The sequence below is a fragment of the Mauremys reevesii genome, linkage group 6 (assembly GCF_016161935.1).
Source record: "Mauremys reevesii isolate NIE-2019 linkage group 6, ASM1616193v1, whole genome shotgun sequence".
NCBI lineage: Eukaryota > Metazoa > Chordata > Testudines > Geoemydidae > Mauremys > Mauremys reevesii.
Genome location: NC_052628.1, coordinates 26,081,598 through 26,095,288, shown reverse-complemented (window position 1 = coordinate 26,095,288; position 13,691 = coordinate 26,081,598). Strand labels below are relative to the sequence as shown.

The 13,691-nt window shown below is 43.5% G+C and overlaps 1 protein-coding gene across 1 annotated transcript in view; it reads right to left on the bottom strand.

Moving 5' to 3' along the window:
- The window catches only part of OSMR (oncostatin M receptor), a 75,341-nt gene that overhangs the window by 47,580 nt on the left and 14,070 nt on the right, over positions 1-13,691 (bottom strand). Inside the window, 1 exon segment of the mRNA XM_039545825.1 lies at positions 195-281. Within this exon segment, the coding sequence (XP_039401759.1) occupies positions 195-264 (70 nt within the window). The 5' untranslated portion in view covers positions 265-281.

Below are 13,691 nucleotides of genomic sequence, written 5' to 3'. Positions count from 1 at the left end.
GGTAATTTTACAAGGTGAACTGTGGTGCTTTTGACCCTCCCACATGCTTTGTAATGAAAAGAGACTGATTTATTAGAACGACAGGTTACCTAATAACAGAAGAGCTGGAAACAAGTCAGCCTTAATTTCTACAGAGAAAGTTCTGTTTGTTGTATATGCATTTCAGAGTAAAAAGCATGCACTCAGATCTCTACCTTGACCTTGGTATATACTGAAGCACAACGTTGTGTAGAGGAGTACTGTCTGAAGCACAAAATGATCCATCAGTTATCCACCTTCTCCTGAAAAGGACAAATTGTAAAAGAATAAATTTTCTTTTAGTTTGAATTTCATGCTAGAAAATTGAGCCTGGTATCACTTAAATATAGGAAGCATGAACAAAGAAAAACAGGACATACAGAGAAATTACAGTTATCTTTTTGGATCTGGTTACACTATGTGGAAACATCCACAAATCCAATCAAAGATTAAATTAAGCTAATTTAACAAAACAATTGGTCTTTAAAATGCTGTGAAGGTTTCCCTAAATTTAACATTAACCATGAATATTTGCCCTCAGCTCCGCATACCTTATCTCCTACGGGTCTGCCATGTAAGTGAATGAGAGATTCCCATCAGCAAGGAGAGAACAACAACAAAGTTGTAAAATACACTGTGGCTCTAAGAGCAAAATCTGCCTTACACAGATTCTGAACCAAAGCCCACTAAAGTCAATGGAAAGACTCCTATGCACATCAATGTGCTTTGGATCAAACCCTTAGCATCCACTTGAAATTAAATGAAAACATTTTGTTTTCACACTTTGCTTTAATATGATGTAAATGTACAGTTCTCTGCCTTTCCAGAAATTACCTACAGCCTTGTCTCAACCATTTACAGGCTGGCCTGGTCTACACTACGCGTTTAAACCGAATTTAGCAGTGTTAAACCGATTTAATCCTGCACCCGTCCACACAATGAGGCCCTTTATATCAATATAAAGGGCTCTTTAAACTGATTTCTGTACTCCTCCCCGACGAGAGGAGTAGCGCTGCAATTGATATTGCCATGTCGGATTAGGGTTTGCGTGGCCGCAAATGGACAGTATTGGCCTCCGGGCGGTATCCCACAGTGCACCATTGTGACTGCTCTGGAAAGCAATCTGAACTCGGATGCACTGGCCAGGTAGACAGGAAAAGCCCCGCGAACTTTTGAATGTCATTTCCTGTTTGCCCAGCGTGGAGCTCTGATCAGCACGGGTGGCGATGCAGTCCCAAATCCAAAAAGAGCTCCAGCATGGACCGTACGGGACATACTGGATCTGATTGCTGTATGGGGAGACAAATCTGTTGTATCAGAGCTCCGTTACAGAAGACGAAATGCCAAAGCATTTGAAAAAATCTCCAGGCTATGATAGACAGAGGCCACAGCAGGGACTCAGCACAGTGCTGCGTGAGAAGCGTAACGGAAAGCCAAAGAATCAAAGTTCATGGAGGAAGGGAGGGGGTACTGAGGACTCCAGCTAATCCCGCAGTCTCCGAAAAGCATTTGCATTCTTGGCTGAGCTCCAAATGCCTGAAGGGTCAAAAACATTTTCCCGGGTGTTTCAGGGTGTATGTCATCAATTTACACCCTTCCTCCCCGCCCCCGAAAGAAAAAGGGAAAAAATCATTTCTCGCCTTTTTTCAATGTCACCCTATGTCTACTGCATGCTGCTGGTAGACGGGGTGCTGCAGCACTGAACACCAGTATCCCCTTCCCGGTGGCAGACGGTACAATATGACTGCTATCCATCATCATCATCAGCCCGTGAGTGCTCCTGGCTGGCCTTGGTGAGGTCGGCCGGAGGTGCCTGGGTAAAAATAGGAATGACTCCCGGTCATTCCCGGCAGATGGTACAAAAGGCTTAGTAACAGTCTTCATCATAGCAGCTGGAGGCTGAGCTCCATCAGCCCCCTCTTTCATGTCTAAAGAAAAGATTCTGTACTGCCTGGACTATCATATCAGCTGGACGCTGCCTCCCCCTCATTTTATCTCACTAAAAAGTCAGTGTTTCTTATTCCTGCATTCTTTATTACTTCATCACACAAATGGGGGGACACTGCCACGGTAGCCCAGGAGGGTTGGGGGAGGAGGGAAGCAACGGGTGGGGTTGTTGCAGGGGCACCCCCTAGAATGGCATGCAGCTCATAATTTCTGCGGGATCTCTGGGGCTCTGACACGGAGCGGCTGTGCTCTCTGGTTCTCTAGTACACTTGCCCCATATTCTAGGCAGGACTGACTCTATTTTTAGACAAAACATAAAGAAGGGAATGACCCGGGTCGTCATTCCCATTTTTGTCCATGTGCCCCCGGCCGACCTCAGCGAGGCCAGCCAGGAGCACCCATGACAGCAGCAGACGGTACAAAACGATTGATAACCATCATCGCCAATTTCCAAATGCAAACGGTGCAAAATGACTGATAACCATCATCTCATCGCCAATTTACAATGGCAGACACTGCAGTAGGGATGGTAATCGTCTCTGCTACCTTGCAAAGCCAAATGAATGCTGCTGTGTAGCACTGCAGTACCGCCTCTGTCAGCAGCATCCAGTACACATATGGTGACAGTGACAAAAGGCAAAACAGGCTCCATGGTTGCCATGTGGCGTCTGCCAGGGCAATCCAGGGGAAAAAGGGCGCAAAATGATTGTCTGCCATTGCTTTCACGGAGGAAGGATTGAGTGACGACATTTACCCAGAATCACCCGTGACACTGTTTTTGCCCCATCATGCATTGGGATCTCAACCCAGAATTCCAATGGGCGGGGGAGACTGCGGGAACTATGGGATAGCTACGGGATAGCTACCCACAGTGCAATGCTCCGGAAATCGACGCTAGCCTCGGTACATGGACGCACACCGCTGAATTAATGTGCTTAGTGTGGCCGCGTGCACCCGACTTTATACAATCTGTTTTAAAAAAACGGTTTCTGTAAAATCGGAATAATCCTGTAGTGAAGGCAATACCCGTTGAGTTGCAAGCCACCTTTGCTCTCTGGAACTCACACTGCTATAGGTAGGAATTCTGCTTTGACTTGCAAGATTGGACCGTAATGGTCTGATGTTGTGAGATACAGAGCACCCTCAATTCCCATCACAGTCTCAATACCTTGCCCTGTCACTACAGAAGATATTTTCTCACAAGAAACAGTTATTCCAACTTCGTATCCCTGGACAGTTGTGAATAGTACCCCATGTTTAGAATCATAGAATATCAGGGTTGGAAAGGACCTCAGGAGGTCATCTAGTCCAACCCTCTGCTCAAAGCAGGACCCTAAACCCCAACTAAATCATCCCAGCCAGAGCTTTGTCAAGCCTGACCTTAAAAACCTCGAAGGAAGGAGTTTTCACCACCTCCCTAGGTAACCCATTCCAGTGCTTCACCACCCTCCTAGTGAAAAAGTTTTTCCTAATATCCAACCTAAACCACCTCCACTGCAACTTGAGACCATTACTCCTTGTTCTGTCATCAGGTACCACTGAGAACAGTCTAGATCCATCCTCTTTGGAACCACCTTTCAGGTAGTTGAAAGCAGCTATCAAATCCTCCCTCATTCTTCTCTTCTGTAAACTAAATAATCCCAGTTCCCTCAGCCTCTCCTCATAAATCATGTGCTCCAGCCCCCTAATCATTTTTGTTGCCCTCTGCTGGACTCTTTCCAATTTTTCCACATCCTTCTTGTAGTGTGGGGCCCAAAACTGGACACAGTATTCCAGATGGGGCCTTGCCAATGCCGAATAGAGGGGAATGATCATGTCCCTCAATCTGCTAGCAATGCCTCTACTTATACAGCCCAAAATGCCATTAGGCTTCTTGGCAACAAGGGCACCCTGTCACCTCATATCCAGCTTCTCGTCCACTGTAATCCCTAGGTCCTTTTCTACAGAACTGCTGCCTAGCCACTCGGTCTCTAGCCTGTAGCAATGCATGGGATTCTTCCTTCCTAAGTGCAGGACTCTTCACTTGTCCTTGTTGAATCTCATCAGATATTTTTGTTTTCTGGCCCAATCCTCTAATTTGTCTAGGTCCCTCTGTATGCTATCCTTACCCTCCAGTATATCTACCACTCCTCCCAGTTTAGTGTCATCTGCAAACTTGGTGAAGGTGCAATCCACGCCATCCTCCAGATCATTAACGAAGATACTGAACAAAACTGGCCCCAGGACTGACCCTTCCGGCACTCCGCTTGATACCAGCTGCCAGCTAGACATGGAGCCATTGATCACTACCCATTAGCCCAACGATCTAGCCAGCTTTCTAGCCACCTTATAGTCCATTCATCCAGCCCATATTTCTTTAACTTGCTGGCAAGAATACTGTGGGAGACCGTATCAAAAGCTTTGCTAAAGTCAAGGAATAGCACATCTACTGTTTTCCCGTCATCCACAGGGCCAGTTATCTCCTCATAGAAGGCAATTAGGTTAGTCAGGCATGACTTGCCCTTGGTGAATCCATGCTGACTGTTCCTGATCACTTTCCTCTCCTAGAAGTGCTTCAAAATTGATTCCTTGAGGACCTGCTACATGATTTTTCCAGGGACTGAGGTGAGACTGATTGATCTGTAGTTCCCCAGATCCTCCTCCTTCCCTTTTTTAAAGATGGGCACTACATTAGTCTTTTTCCAGTCATCCAGGACCTCGCCTGATCACCATGAGTTTTCAAAGATAATGGCTAATGGCAATCACATCCGCCAATTCCTTTAGCACCCTCGGATGCAGTACATCTGGTCCCATGGACATGTGTTCGTCCAGCTTTTCTAAATAGTCCTGAACTACTTCTTTCTCCACAGAGGGCTGGTCACCTCCTTCCCATACTGTGCTGCCAAGTGCAGCAGTTTGGGAGCTGAACTTGTTTGTGAAGACAGAGGCGAAAAAAGCAATGAGTACATTAGCTTTTTCCACATCCTCTGTTACTAGGTTGCCTCTCTCAGTTCAGTAAGGGGTCCACGCTTTCCTTGACCACCTTCTTGTTGCTAACATACCTGTAGAAACCCTTCTTGTTACTTTTAACATCCCTTGCTAGCTGCAACTCCAAGTGTGATTTGGCCTTCCTGATTTCACTCCTGCATGCCTGATCAATATTTGTATACTCCTCCCTGGTCATTTGTCCAATCTTCCACTTCTTGTAAGCTTCTTTTTTGTGTTTGATCAGCAAGGATTTTACTGTTAAGCCAAGATGGTCGCCTGCCACATTTATTATTCTTTCTACACATCAGGATGGTTTCTTCCTGCAACCTCAATAAGAATTCTTTAAAATACTGCCAGGTCTTCTGGACTCCTTTCCCCCTCATGTTATTCTGCCAGGGGATCCTGCCCATCAGTTCCCTGAGGGAGTCAGTCTGCTTTTCTGAAGTCCAGGGTCCATATTTTGCTACTCTCCTTTCTTCCTTGTGTCAGGATCCTGAACTCGACAATCTCATGGTCACTGCCTCCCAGGTCCCCATCCACTTTTGCTTCCCCTACTAATTCTTCCCTGTTTGTGAGCAGCAGGTTGAGAAGAGCTCTGCCCCTAGTTGGTTCCTCCAGCACTTGCACCAGGAAATTGTCCCCTACACTTTCCAAAAACTTCCTGGATTGTCTGTGTACTGCTGTATTGCTCTCCCAGCAGATACTGGGGTGATTGAAGTCCCGCATGAGAAGCAGGGCCTGTGATCTAGTAACTTCTGTTAGTTGCCTGAAGAAAGCCTCATCCACCTCATTCCCCTGGTATGGTGTCTGTAACAGATTCCCACCACAACATCACCCTTGTTGCTCACACTTCTAAACTTAATCCAGAGACTCTCAAGTTTTTCTGCAGATTCATACTGGAGTTCTGAGTTTAATGGACCTGATTTAGGTCAACTCTACTTGAGGACTCTTTGAATTGCTTAATGGGTGCTCAGAAACTTGCAAAATAAAACCTCCTCTTTGGAAGTTTTTCTTTTCCACTCAGTCAAAAGGATCTTCCCATTTGCATTCTGCTTTCTTCAAAATTGTTTAAAGCATGAAATACTAGCTGATGCTTGTGTTCCTGTGATAATCATGGTGTTGATGTCACCATATGTTCTGTGTGTCAAAGATGTGAACTGTGACATTATTTAAGTTTTAATCATCACCTGACATTCCACATATACATACTACAAAAACCAGGACAAAATCTCCTCAATTTATCACTAACTAAAACCACCAACTACAGGATATTTGTTTGGAGCTGGGTTTACTCATCTCATGAGAAATAAACAAATGTGGTATTAATCTTAACCTAGTACAAGAAAAGGACGATTCCTGATGGTAAAAGAAACCCTGATCAGAGAGAAAAAACCCAAAGCATGAATCAACTATGGCATTCCAATCTCACGTCACCGTTAGGCAAAGTTGAAGCACAGAACCCCTCCCCTTAAGTGCAGCACATAGTAGCAGGAGTTGAACTATTACTCATCTAATTTGTTGCTGCTGCTCGTCTCATTCTAGTAAAGGCAAACAGAACACAGCCAATTTTGTTTCTGTATTAGCACAAGGCATTAAAAGTAAAATTTTAATGTTTAAACCATACTGTGTATAGATTTATTATAGCCGGCATGGAAAACTTCTCTAAAAACACTAACTTACATATATTATAAGATTAAAGAAAGTAATAAGATGTCTTTGTGGATGCACGCAACGTAAATTCACTATTCTCTGTCCAAGACTCAAGGAGCTGATAACTATAGCTTTGTCAGGCTGACTTCACAGGTAGAAAAGAATCTGAAAAGCACTATGTGAAACCATGTGGGTTACTTTACAAAATAATAAATCACAGTAAACCGAATGTAGACAAAGAGAGGAACTAGTAGTGCATGCTTACAATAAGCCACATAGTGCTGGACATTAGAACTTATTTTATTGAGAGAGAGAATGCTGACTAGGATATTCAGGTTATTCTCGACTGTCTTTGAACACTGCTACACAATCTTTCATTTTCTAAAGACACAGGCAGAAGCAATTTCGGTTTAATTTCTCATGCTAGGGAAGCAAGAATAACCACTTCCCTACCCACTGTAAAAAAAATTCTTACAAGTACAAACATATTCAGCGGACTCTCCCAAATCTGAACATCAATTATCTTTACATACTGTACTACGAGCACTGACTTCAATTAGTTTCTCTGCATTTATGCTGAAGTAAGTGAACACAGAATCTAGTTATATGAGACTGCCAGTTAAGAGGGGTCAAAGAAATGGAAATACTGACTTTATTTGTTAAAAATGTTACTGATTCAGGGATATATTAATTTGTCACCTGGAGTGAATTTTTGTACTGTTTGGCCAAATAATTGATCTCCCTACTTGTAACACATAGTATGTTCGTATTCAGTGAATTCACACATAACCATAGGACTGCTGCAAGAGCTAGCTATAGCAAGCCAGTTATTTGCACTGTTAGAAAGTTTAGAAAAACATTTCTAGCTGATCTAATTTAAGAGAGATCAATGGAAAACTATTCATATGAGTTTTGCACAAATTTCCCTTTCTGATAGACTAATGGATAGTCTCTCCTGCATAAGTGCAATATGCAACTAAGCAGAATCCTTTCAAAGTAAGTAACATTAAACCTCGGACAACATTCTATTTAATGGATTTTATTTCAATTATATCAAAGGAGTTACAGCGACACAGCTCTTTCTCCCCTTATTTAGGGGGGAAATCATTTGAAGTCAGTGGTCCTGAGTCTGTTTGCATTCACACCAATGTCATGCCAGTATAACTCTGTTTATTTCAGATGCATTATTCCCTGTTTATTCCCCGTATAAAGGAATCGTGTCTTGTAGGGTGTAGCCCAAATTATTGTATCTGATTGCTGCTGGTGATGCAGACTAATTGTTGCTCATTACGGACTTGATACTGTGAAATGCTGAATACACTGGCCCTGATTAAGCACAGCATTTAAATACATGCTTAACTTTAAGCACATCAGCAGTCCTAATAACTTAAAATTAAATATGCACTTAAGTGCTGTTCTAGATTGGTGATAGCACACTCAGCAATCTGTAGATCAAGCTCACTCATGAGACACACACAATGAAATGAGAAAGCAGTCTTTATCTCTAACCAGGGGGTCAATCCTGCAGTCCTTATACAAGCTAACTTTCCATTAAACAAGTCACTGGGGCCCACCTAATGTGAAACGAGTTGACAAATCTGGTAAATTCTGTCTCTATTACAGGTCACCTTTCAACCAGCATGGGCAGGCAAGAGAGCCCATCTGCATTTGCATGCACTTCTCTTCTTTGACTTTGATGTCATAGATGTAATCAAATAAGAAAAACTTCCTAACTGTAAGTATGGTAGGACAATGGAATAAACTGCCTAGGGGAGTCATGGAATCTCTTTCACTAGACGTTTAAAAAAAAAAAAAAAAAAAAGGCTGGACAGCCATTTGTCTTGGAGTGTATACACACAACAAATCCTGCATCTTGGCAGGGGATTAGACTAGATGACCCTGGCGGTCCCTTCTAACCATATGGTTCTATGATTCTAAATTCACTGGGAATTTTGACTGAGTAAGAACTGCAACATCAGGCCTTTTGCCAAAACTACTTTAGTTTAAAAAAAAAAGTTTTGGTCTAAACTGAAATTTTAAACTACTTTCTAAAAATGAATACAAATGTGACCACCTAACTCCATTAATGTGCAGCATCAATTGATTTAGTATTTCATATTTCATTTGATATTGTATTGTTACTTATTATACATTAAAAACGGCTGGTACAATATTATATTCCTTTCTATGCATCATATATATTCCTGAGCTAGTTGCAGCATTCAGCACTATAATGATCTAATGCAGCGTTTCTCAAACTGGGATCCGCGAGGTATTCCAGGGGGTCCATCAACCCTGCTGCTCAACTCCTCCCCCTCCCTTCCAGTGCCTCCTGCACACCAGGGAAAGAGCTGTTCAGCAGCATGCAGGAGGTGCTGGGAGCAAGAGGGAGGAACGGGGACAGGGCGTGCTCGGGGGCAGAAAGAGGCAGGGAAGAGAAGGGGTGGGGGTGGGGCCTGGGGCTAAGTGGGGGGTTTGGGAGACTATGAAAAATTTTAAATCAAAATTGGGGGGCCTTGGGTTGCTAAAGTTTGAGAACCACTGATCTAATATAATGCTATATTTTGATCATATTTGTGTGTGATTGTAGTTAATTAAACCAAATTACAAGGAGAAAGGCTATAACACCACATTAAAAACCAAAAAAATATATTAAACATTTAAATAACTAACATTTGATTAGGAACTAGGTAAGAAACATAATTCTTAATATGTAAAATATATAGTTATGGCTAATGCTTTGACTCAAGTGTCTTCCACAGAGCCATAAACATTCATTCTTCATTTATACAAAAGCTTCAGATTGCAAATGCCTGTAGTAAACAAACTACCCCATGATTAACACCAATTACTGGGAGGCGGGAGAAGTGAAGCAGCCACGGCATGCTCGTGGTGGAGGCGGACCAGGGGTGAGCTGGGGCGGGGGAGTGCCTCAAGGTGGAGGGTAGGGAGTGGGGAGCTGCTGCGGGGGGGGGCACCTCATGGCGGAGGGGAGGAGCTGCTGCGGGGGGGGGCACCTCAGGGTGGGGGCGCAGGGTGGGGGGAGGGCGCAATGTGGAAGTTTTGCCTAGGGCGCGAAACATCCTTGCACTGGCCCTGCCCACGAGCCCAGCACAGAGCAGTTCTATACAGGCAGGCAAGGAAGTTGACCAAGTGACTCGTACTACCACAGCAAAAACAGTGGCAAGCTGGCAACTTTTGCTGCCGATAGTGTGGAACAGGAGTAGGTAGCATTTATGTCTTTTTTTGGGGGGTGATGGAAGCAGGAGCAGCTAATGGTGTAAGTGTAGACACAAAGGTAGCAGCAATCTGAGACACAGGCCCCTTTCAAACCAGGCCCTCTCAAATGCCTCACTGCTAGCAACTGAAGCATCAATAGTTAGAGTTCTAACATCTTCAGCCACTAACTTTTCACTCAGGCAGTCATTGGCTATGCTAGTCACAAAAATATCCCTGAGCATGTTCATCATAATGTTCCCAAACTCACAGCCAACCACCACAAATGACATGCAAACTTACATATGGTTTTGTTGGGCTGCTGGCAAGCTTCAAAATATGTTTTCCTCAACAAAACAGAATCTCCAGTCCAAAAATAATCATTGAGGCTCTGCACAGCCACATCAAAGGAGGACTTGGGCTCTGGGAGTCCATCATAAATATCAATGCCATCACTGGCTAATCAGTTCTGTAGCAAGGGTAATCTAGCAGCATCAGAAAGTTCAAGATCTGCACAGTTCCAGAAACTCCAAATAAAGTATTGCCAGTCAACAGCCAAAGAAGGTGCAGGCAGCATGTGTTGCAGAACAGAGGCACTTGTCGCCATAATGTTACTCTCTGATCCACCCCAGAACAGTTATCCCAAAACACAAGGAAATCGAAGCAAGATATGCAAGTAGGTGGTCAATCAAACCAAACCATATAATAACCATGAACCAGGCAAGTCAGCAACAGTATGAACAAAACATAACAGTCCAAATGGCAGGTTTGTAGCAGCAGGCCCTGGGTAACCGCACACGCCCAATGCTACGTACATATACAGGAATAGGAACTGGAACACTGAGTTTAGAAAGCAGGAACCAGAAAATGAGCAGGAAGCAATAAGCAGGAAACACACACACACACACACACACACACACAAAGAATCTCAACCTTTGAATAAAATGCATATTTAATTTCAATAAAATATAATTCTTGAACAGTCATTTTCAGATTAACCAAATCTTTCTAAAAGGGAAAATAGAGTCATAACTGAACAATAAAGGGGAAAAGGATTGGGAGGGAGAGGAAACAGATCTGTTATCCCCATAGCCAATAGCCAGGCAACAGTATTGCCTGCAAGACCAAAGTGAGCAAATGAAACATGCCCCCAAATCTCAGAAAAGATGACAAGTATAGCTCCTGTCCCACTGATTAATTTAATTGTTCAGTTGTCATTCCAAAGAGATAATAAAGTTATACTCCTTGAGAAATACTACTGTACTGTGCTATCTAATGAAACATTACCATCAGTTTGCTTGGCTCTAGAGGAAGTCATGAATTATTGTAATGAGTTCACTGGAACCAGATGTCTATTTATTTAACTCCTGCATGCTGTAGAAAAGGTTAAGGCACTCTCACGCAAGTAGTCTGAATAAGGCAGACATGGAATTTTCATGCTTTTTCCCTGCCATTTACTTTCGTCATCAAAATAAATCCATATTTTGAAACAGCAATTCTTTGGAAGTCAACTACAATGGTTCAACCAAATATTTTATACCAGTATCACTCAGTGATTAGATTAAAAAGACAGCATCATATTTTGGGATGGATTCTGTGAGCCTTACCCATGCAGAGTAGAGCTAACTGCACAAACAGTCCCATACTGGAGTATGGCACAACAGGGCCAGGCTGTATATGTGTAGATTTAATAGGCTATATATGAGCAGATTTATTTACACTAAACCGCTTTACACCACTCTAGTAATGTAACGGGGCCTTAAATGGATGTTAAATGAAACTCACTCTAAGACCCATTGCCAGAGTGCTGTAAAATACCTTTACTATAAATGATAATCAGGCCCTGTTTCTGAAGTCTTTTACTTTATCTCAAATTAGCAGTAAACTGTATTTTTATTTACAAGTTTCATTAGCTTGTAGAGAAAATCTGCTTCTTCAAATTACATTTATGAGCTAATTTTGTGTCTGCAAAGATGCCTGTATACCTAAATTTTACGAGTAAGAAATTAAATCCATAAATAAACTATTTTACTCAATTGTCGGGTTTTAAAAAATATTTTCCATAGTACAATAAACAGAGGAATTTGCATGTCTGAATAAATGTATTTTTCACATCTGCACTAAAATCAGAAATACACATAAGGCTAACTGATTACTTGCCAATTATTTTTTTCCTTATCTTTAGTCGTGTACATTTTCTTCTGACCATTTCAACACCCTGAGTGAGATCCTCATTTGGTGTAAATCAGTGTAGCTTTATCGGTTTCAATACAGGTATGCCACTTTACACCAGCTAAGGATCCAAGTTTCCACTATTCTTTAAAATGTTTGCTCTTTTTTCAGCCTGTTTGATCAAGTTTAAGGACCCTCAGTATGTGACTCTTAAGACGTGATACTTCAAACTCAATTCATGTGAGTGAGGTCAGCTTATGAGGAAGGGTTTGCAGGAGCAGGTTTCATTTGTAGAGGGAACTGTTGATGTTAGGCACACTAGCAATCCACCAGTCTTATTCCTTCAAGAACTGCCCCAATAAACGTGTTCCCTTTCCCCGCAATGGCTATGGGAAGAGCCCTTTAACAGCAACATCGCTTATACCAATCCTTCCCATCCCTTCTCAGGTCTGGCTCAAGAACTGTCAGGCATGAAAGTGAGAGTGAGTGTGTGATAGTGAAGGAATTTAAAAAACAAAAAAACAAAACAAAACAAAAAAAAACCCTGGGAGGCAGATGATGACAGAAATAAAGAAACTGCAGCTGAAGAAGAAAAAAAGGAAAAGACAAATGATAACAGAGTGTCCAAACTATGGCCTGTCCTTTTCAAAACAAATCAAAGAAACCTGTTAAAAATAACATGCTAACACAAATACCTACCGGGTGACAGCTGAGTTTTGCCCTGTAAGACTTTCTTCTGCAATTTTCATGTCCTTCAGTCTCACTTTGTTAATTCCTTTCGCCCTTTTCCTAGCTTACTCCGATCTCTCTCTCTCTCTCTCTCTCTCTCTCTCAACCCTGCACTTTATTTCCTGTTTTCCTGTCTTCCTTCTGGAGAATGTTTGAAGAGCAGCCAAAGGAAACTCGTAAGCTAATGCTGCTCTGTGGCACTGTGGGTTTTGCTCTGTGCAGTGAGAGGAGTTGCAAGGGTGGGGAAAATCACAGGAATGTTGCCAGCAGGGCCGTCCTTAGGATTTATGGGGCTCTATGTAGTATTATTAAACTCAGGGCTGGCTCGAGCCACCAGTGCTTGGAGTGGCCAATGGAAAGGGGCAGCACGTCCAGGTCTTCGACGGCAATTCGGTGATGGGTCCCTCAGTCCCTCTCTTTCTCTTTGAGCTGCCACCAAAGTGCCGCCGAAGAGGAAGAGAGAGAGTGAAGAACCCCCTGCCGAATTGCCACCAAAGAAGGAAGCGGCGCGACTGAGCTGCTGCCAAAGTGCCACCGATCAGCTTCATCTTTTTTTTTCCCCTTCGCTTCGCTGCTTGGGGCAGCAAAAAAGCTGCAGCCGGCCCTGATTAAACTGGTGCCCCTATGCCCGATGGCAGCCCTGGCTCGCAGCCCAGGATGGGGGAGGGACAAGGCAGCAAAGGATACTGAGATGCCCGGCCTGCCTCATGGCAGCGGAGAGTCACAGTTCCCCGCAGAGACCCCCATACCCTCTCCCTCATGCAGAATGTGCAGTGCTGGCACATTTAGCTCTGTGAATACGGCCCCTGCCTAAGGAGACTGCAGTGCGCACTGGGTGTGCAGGAGCCAACCCGCTCTTACCTGTTGTCATGGCCAGTGGGTGAAGCTGCTGCTTGAGGAGGCTGGCTCCCCAGCCCACCTCTTCTGCTTGTGACCCTGCCTATACTCCACCCCTGCTCTGCCCCAGGCCTCGCCCCCATTCTTCCCAGGCC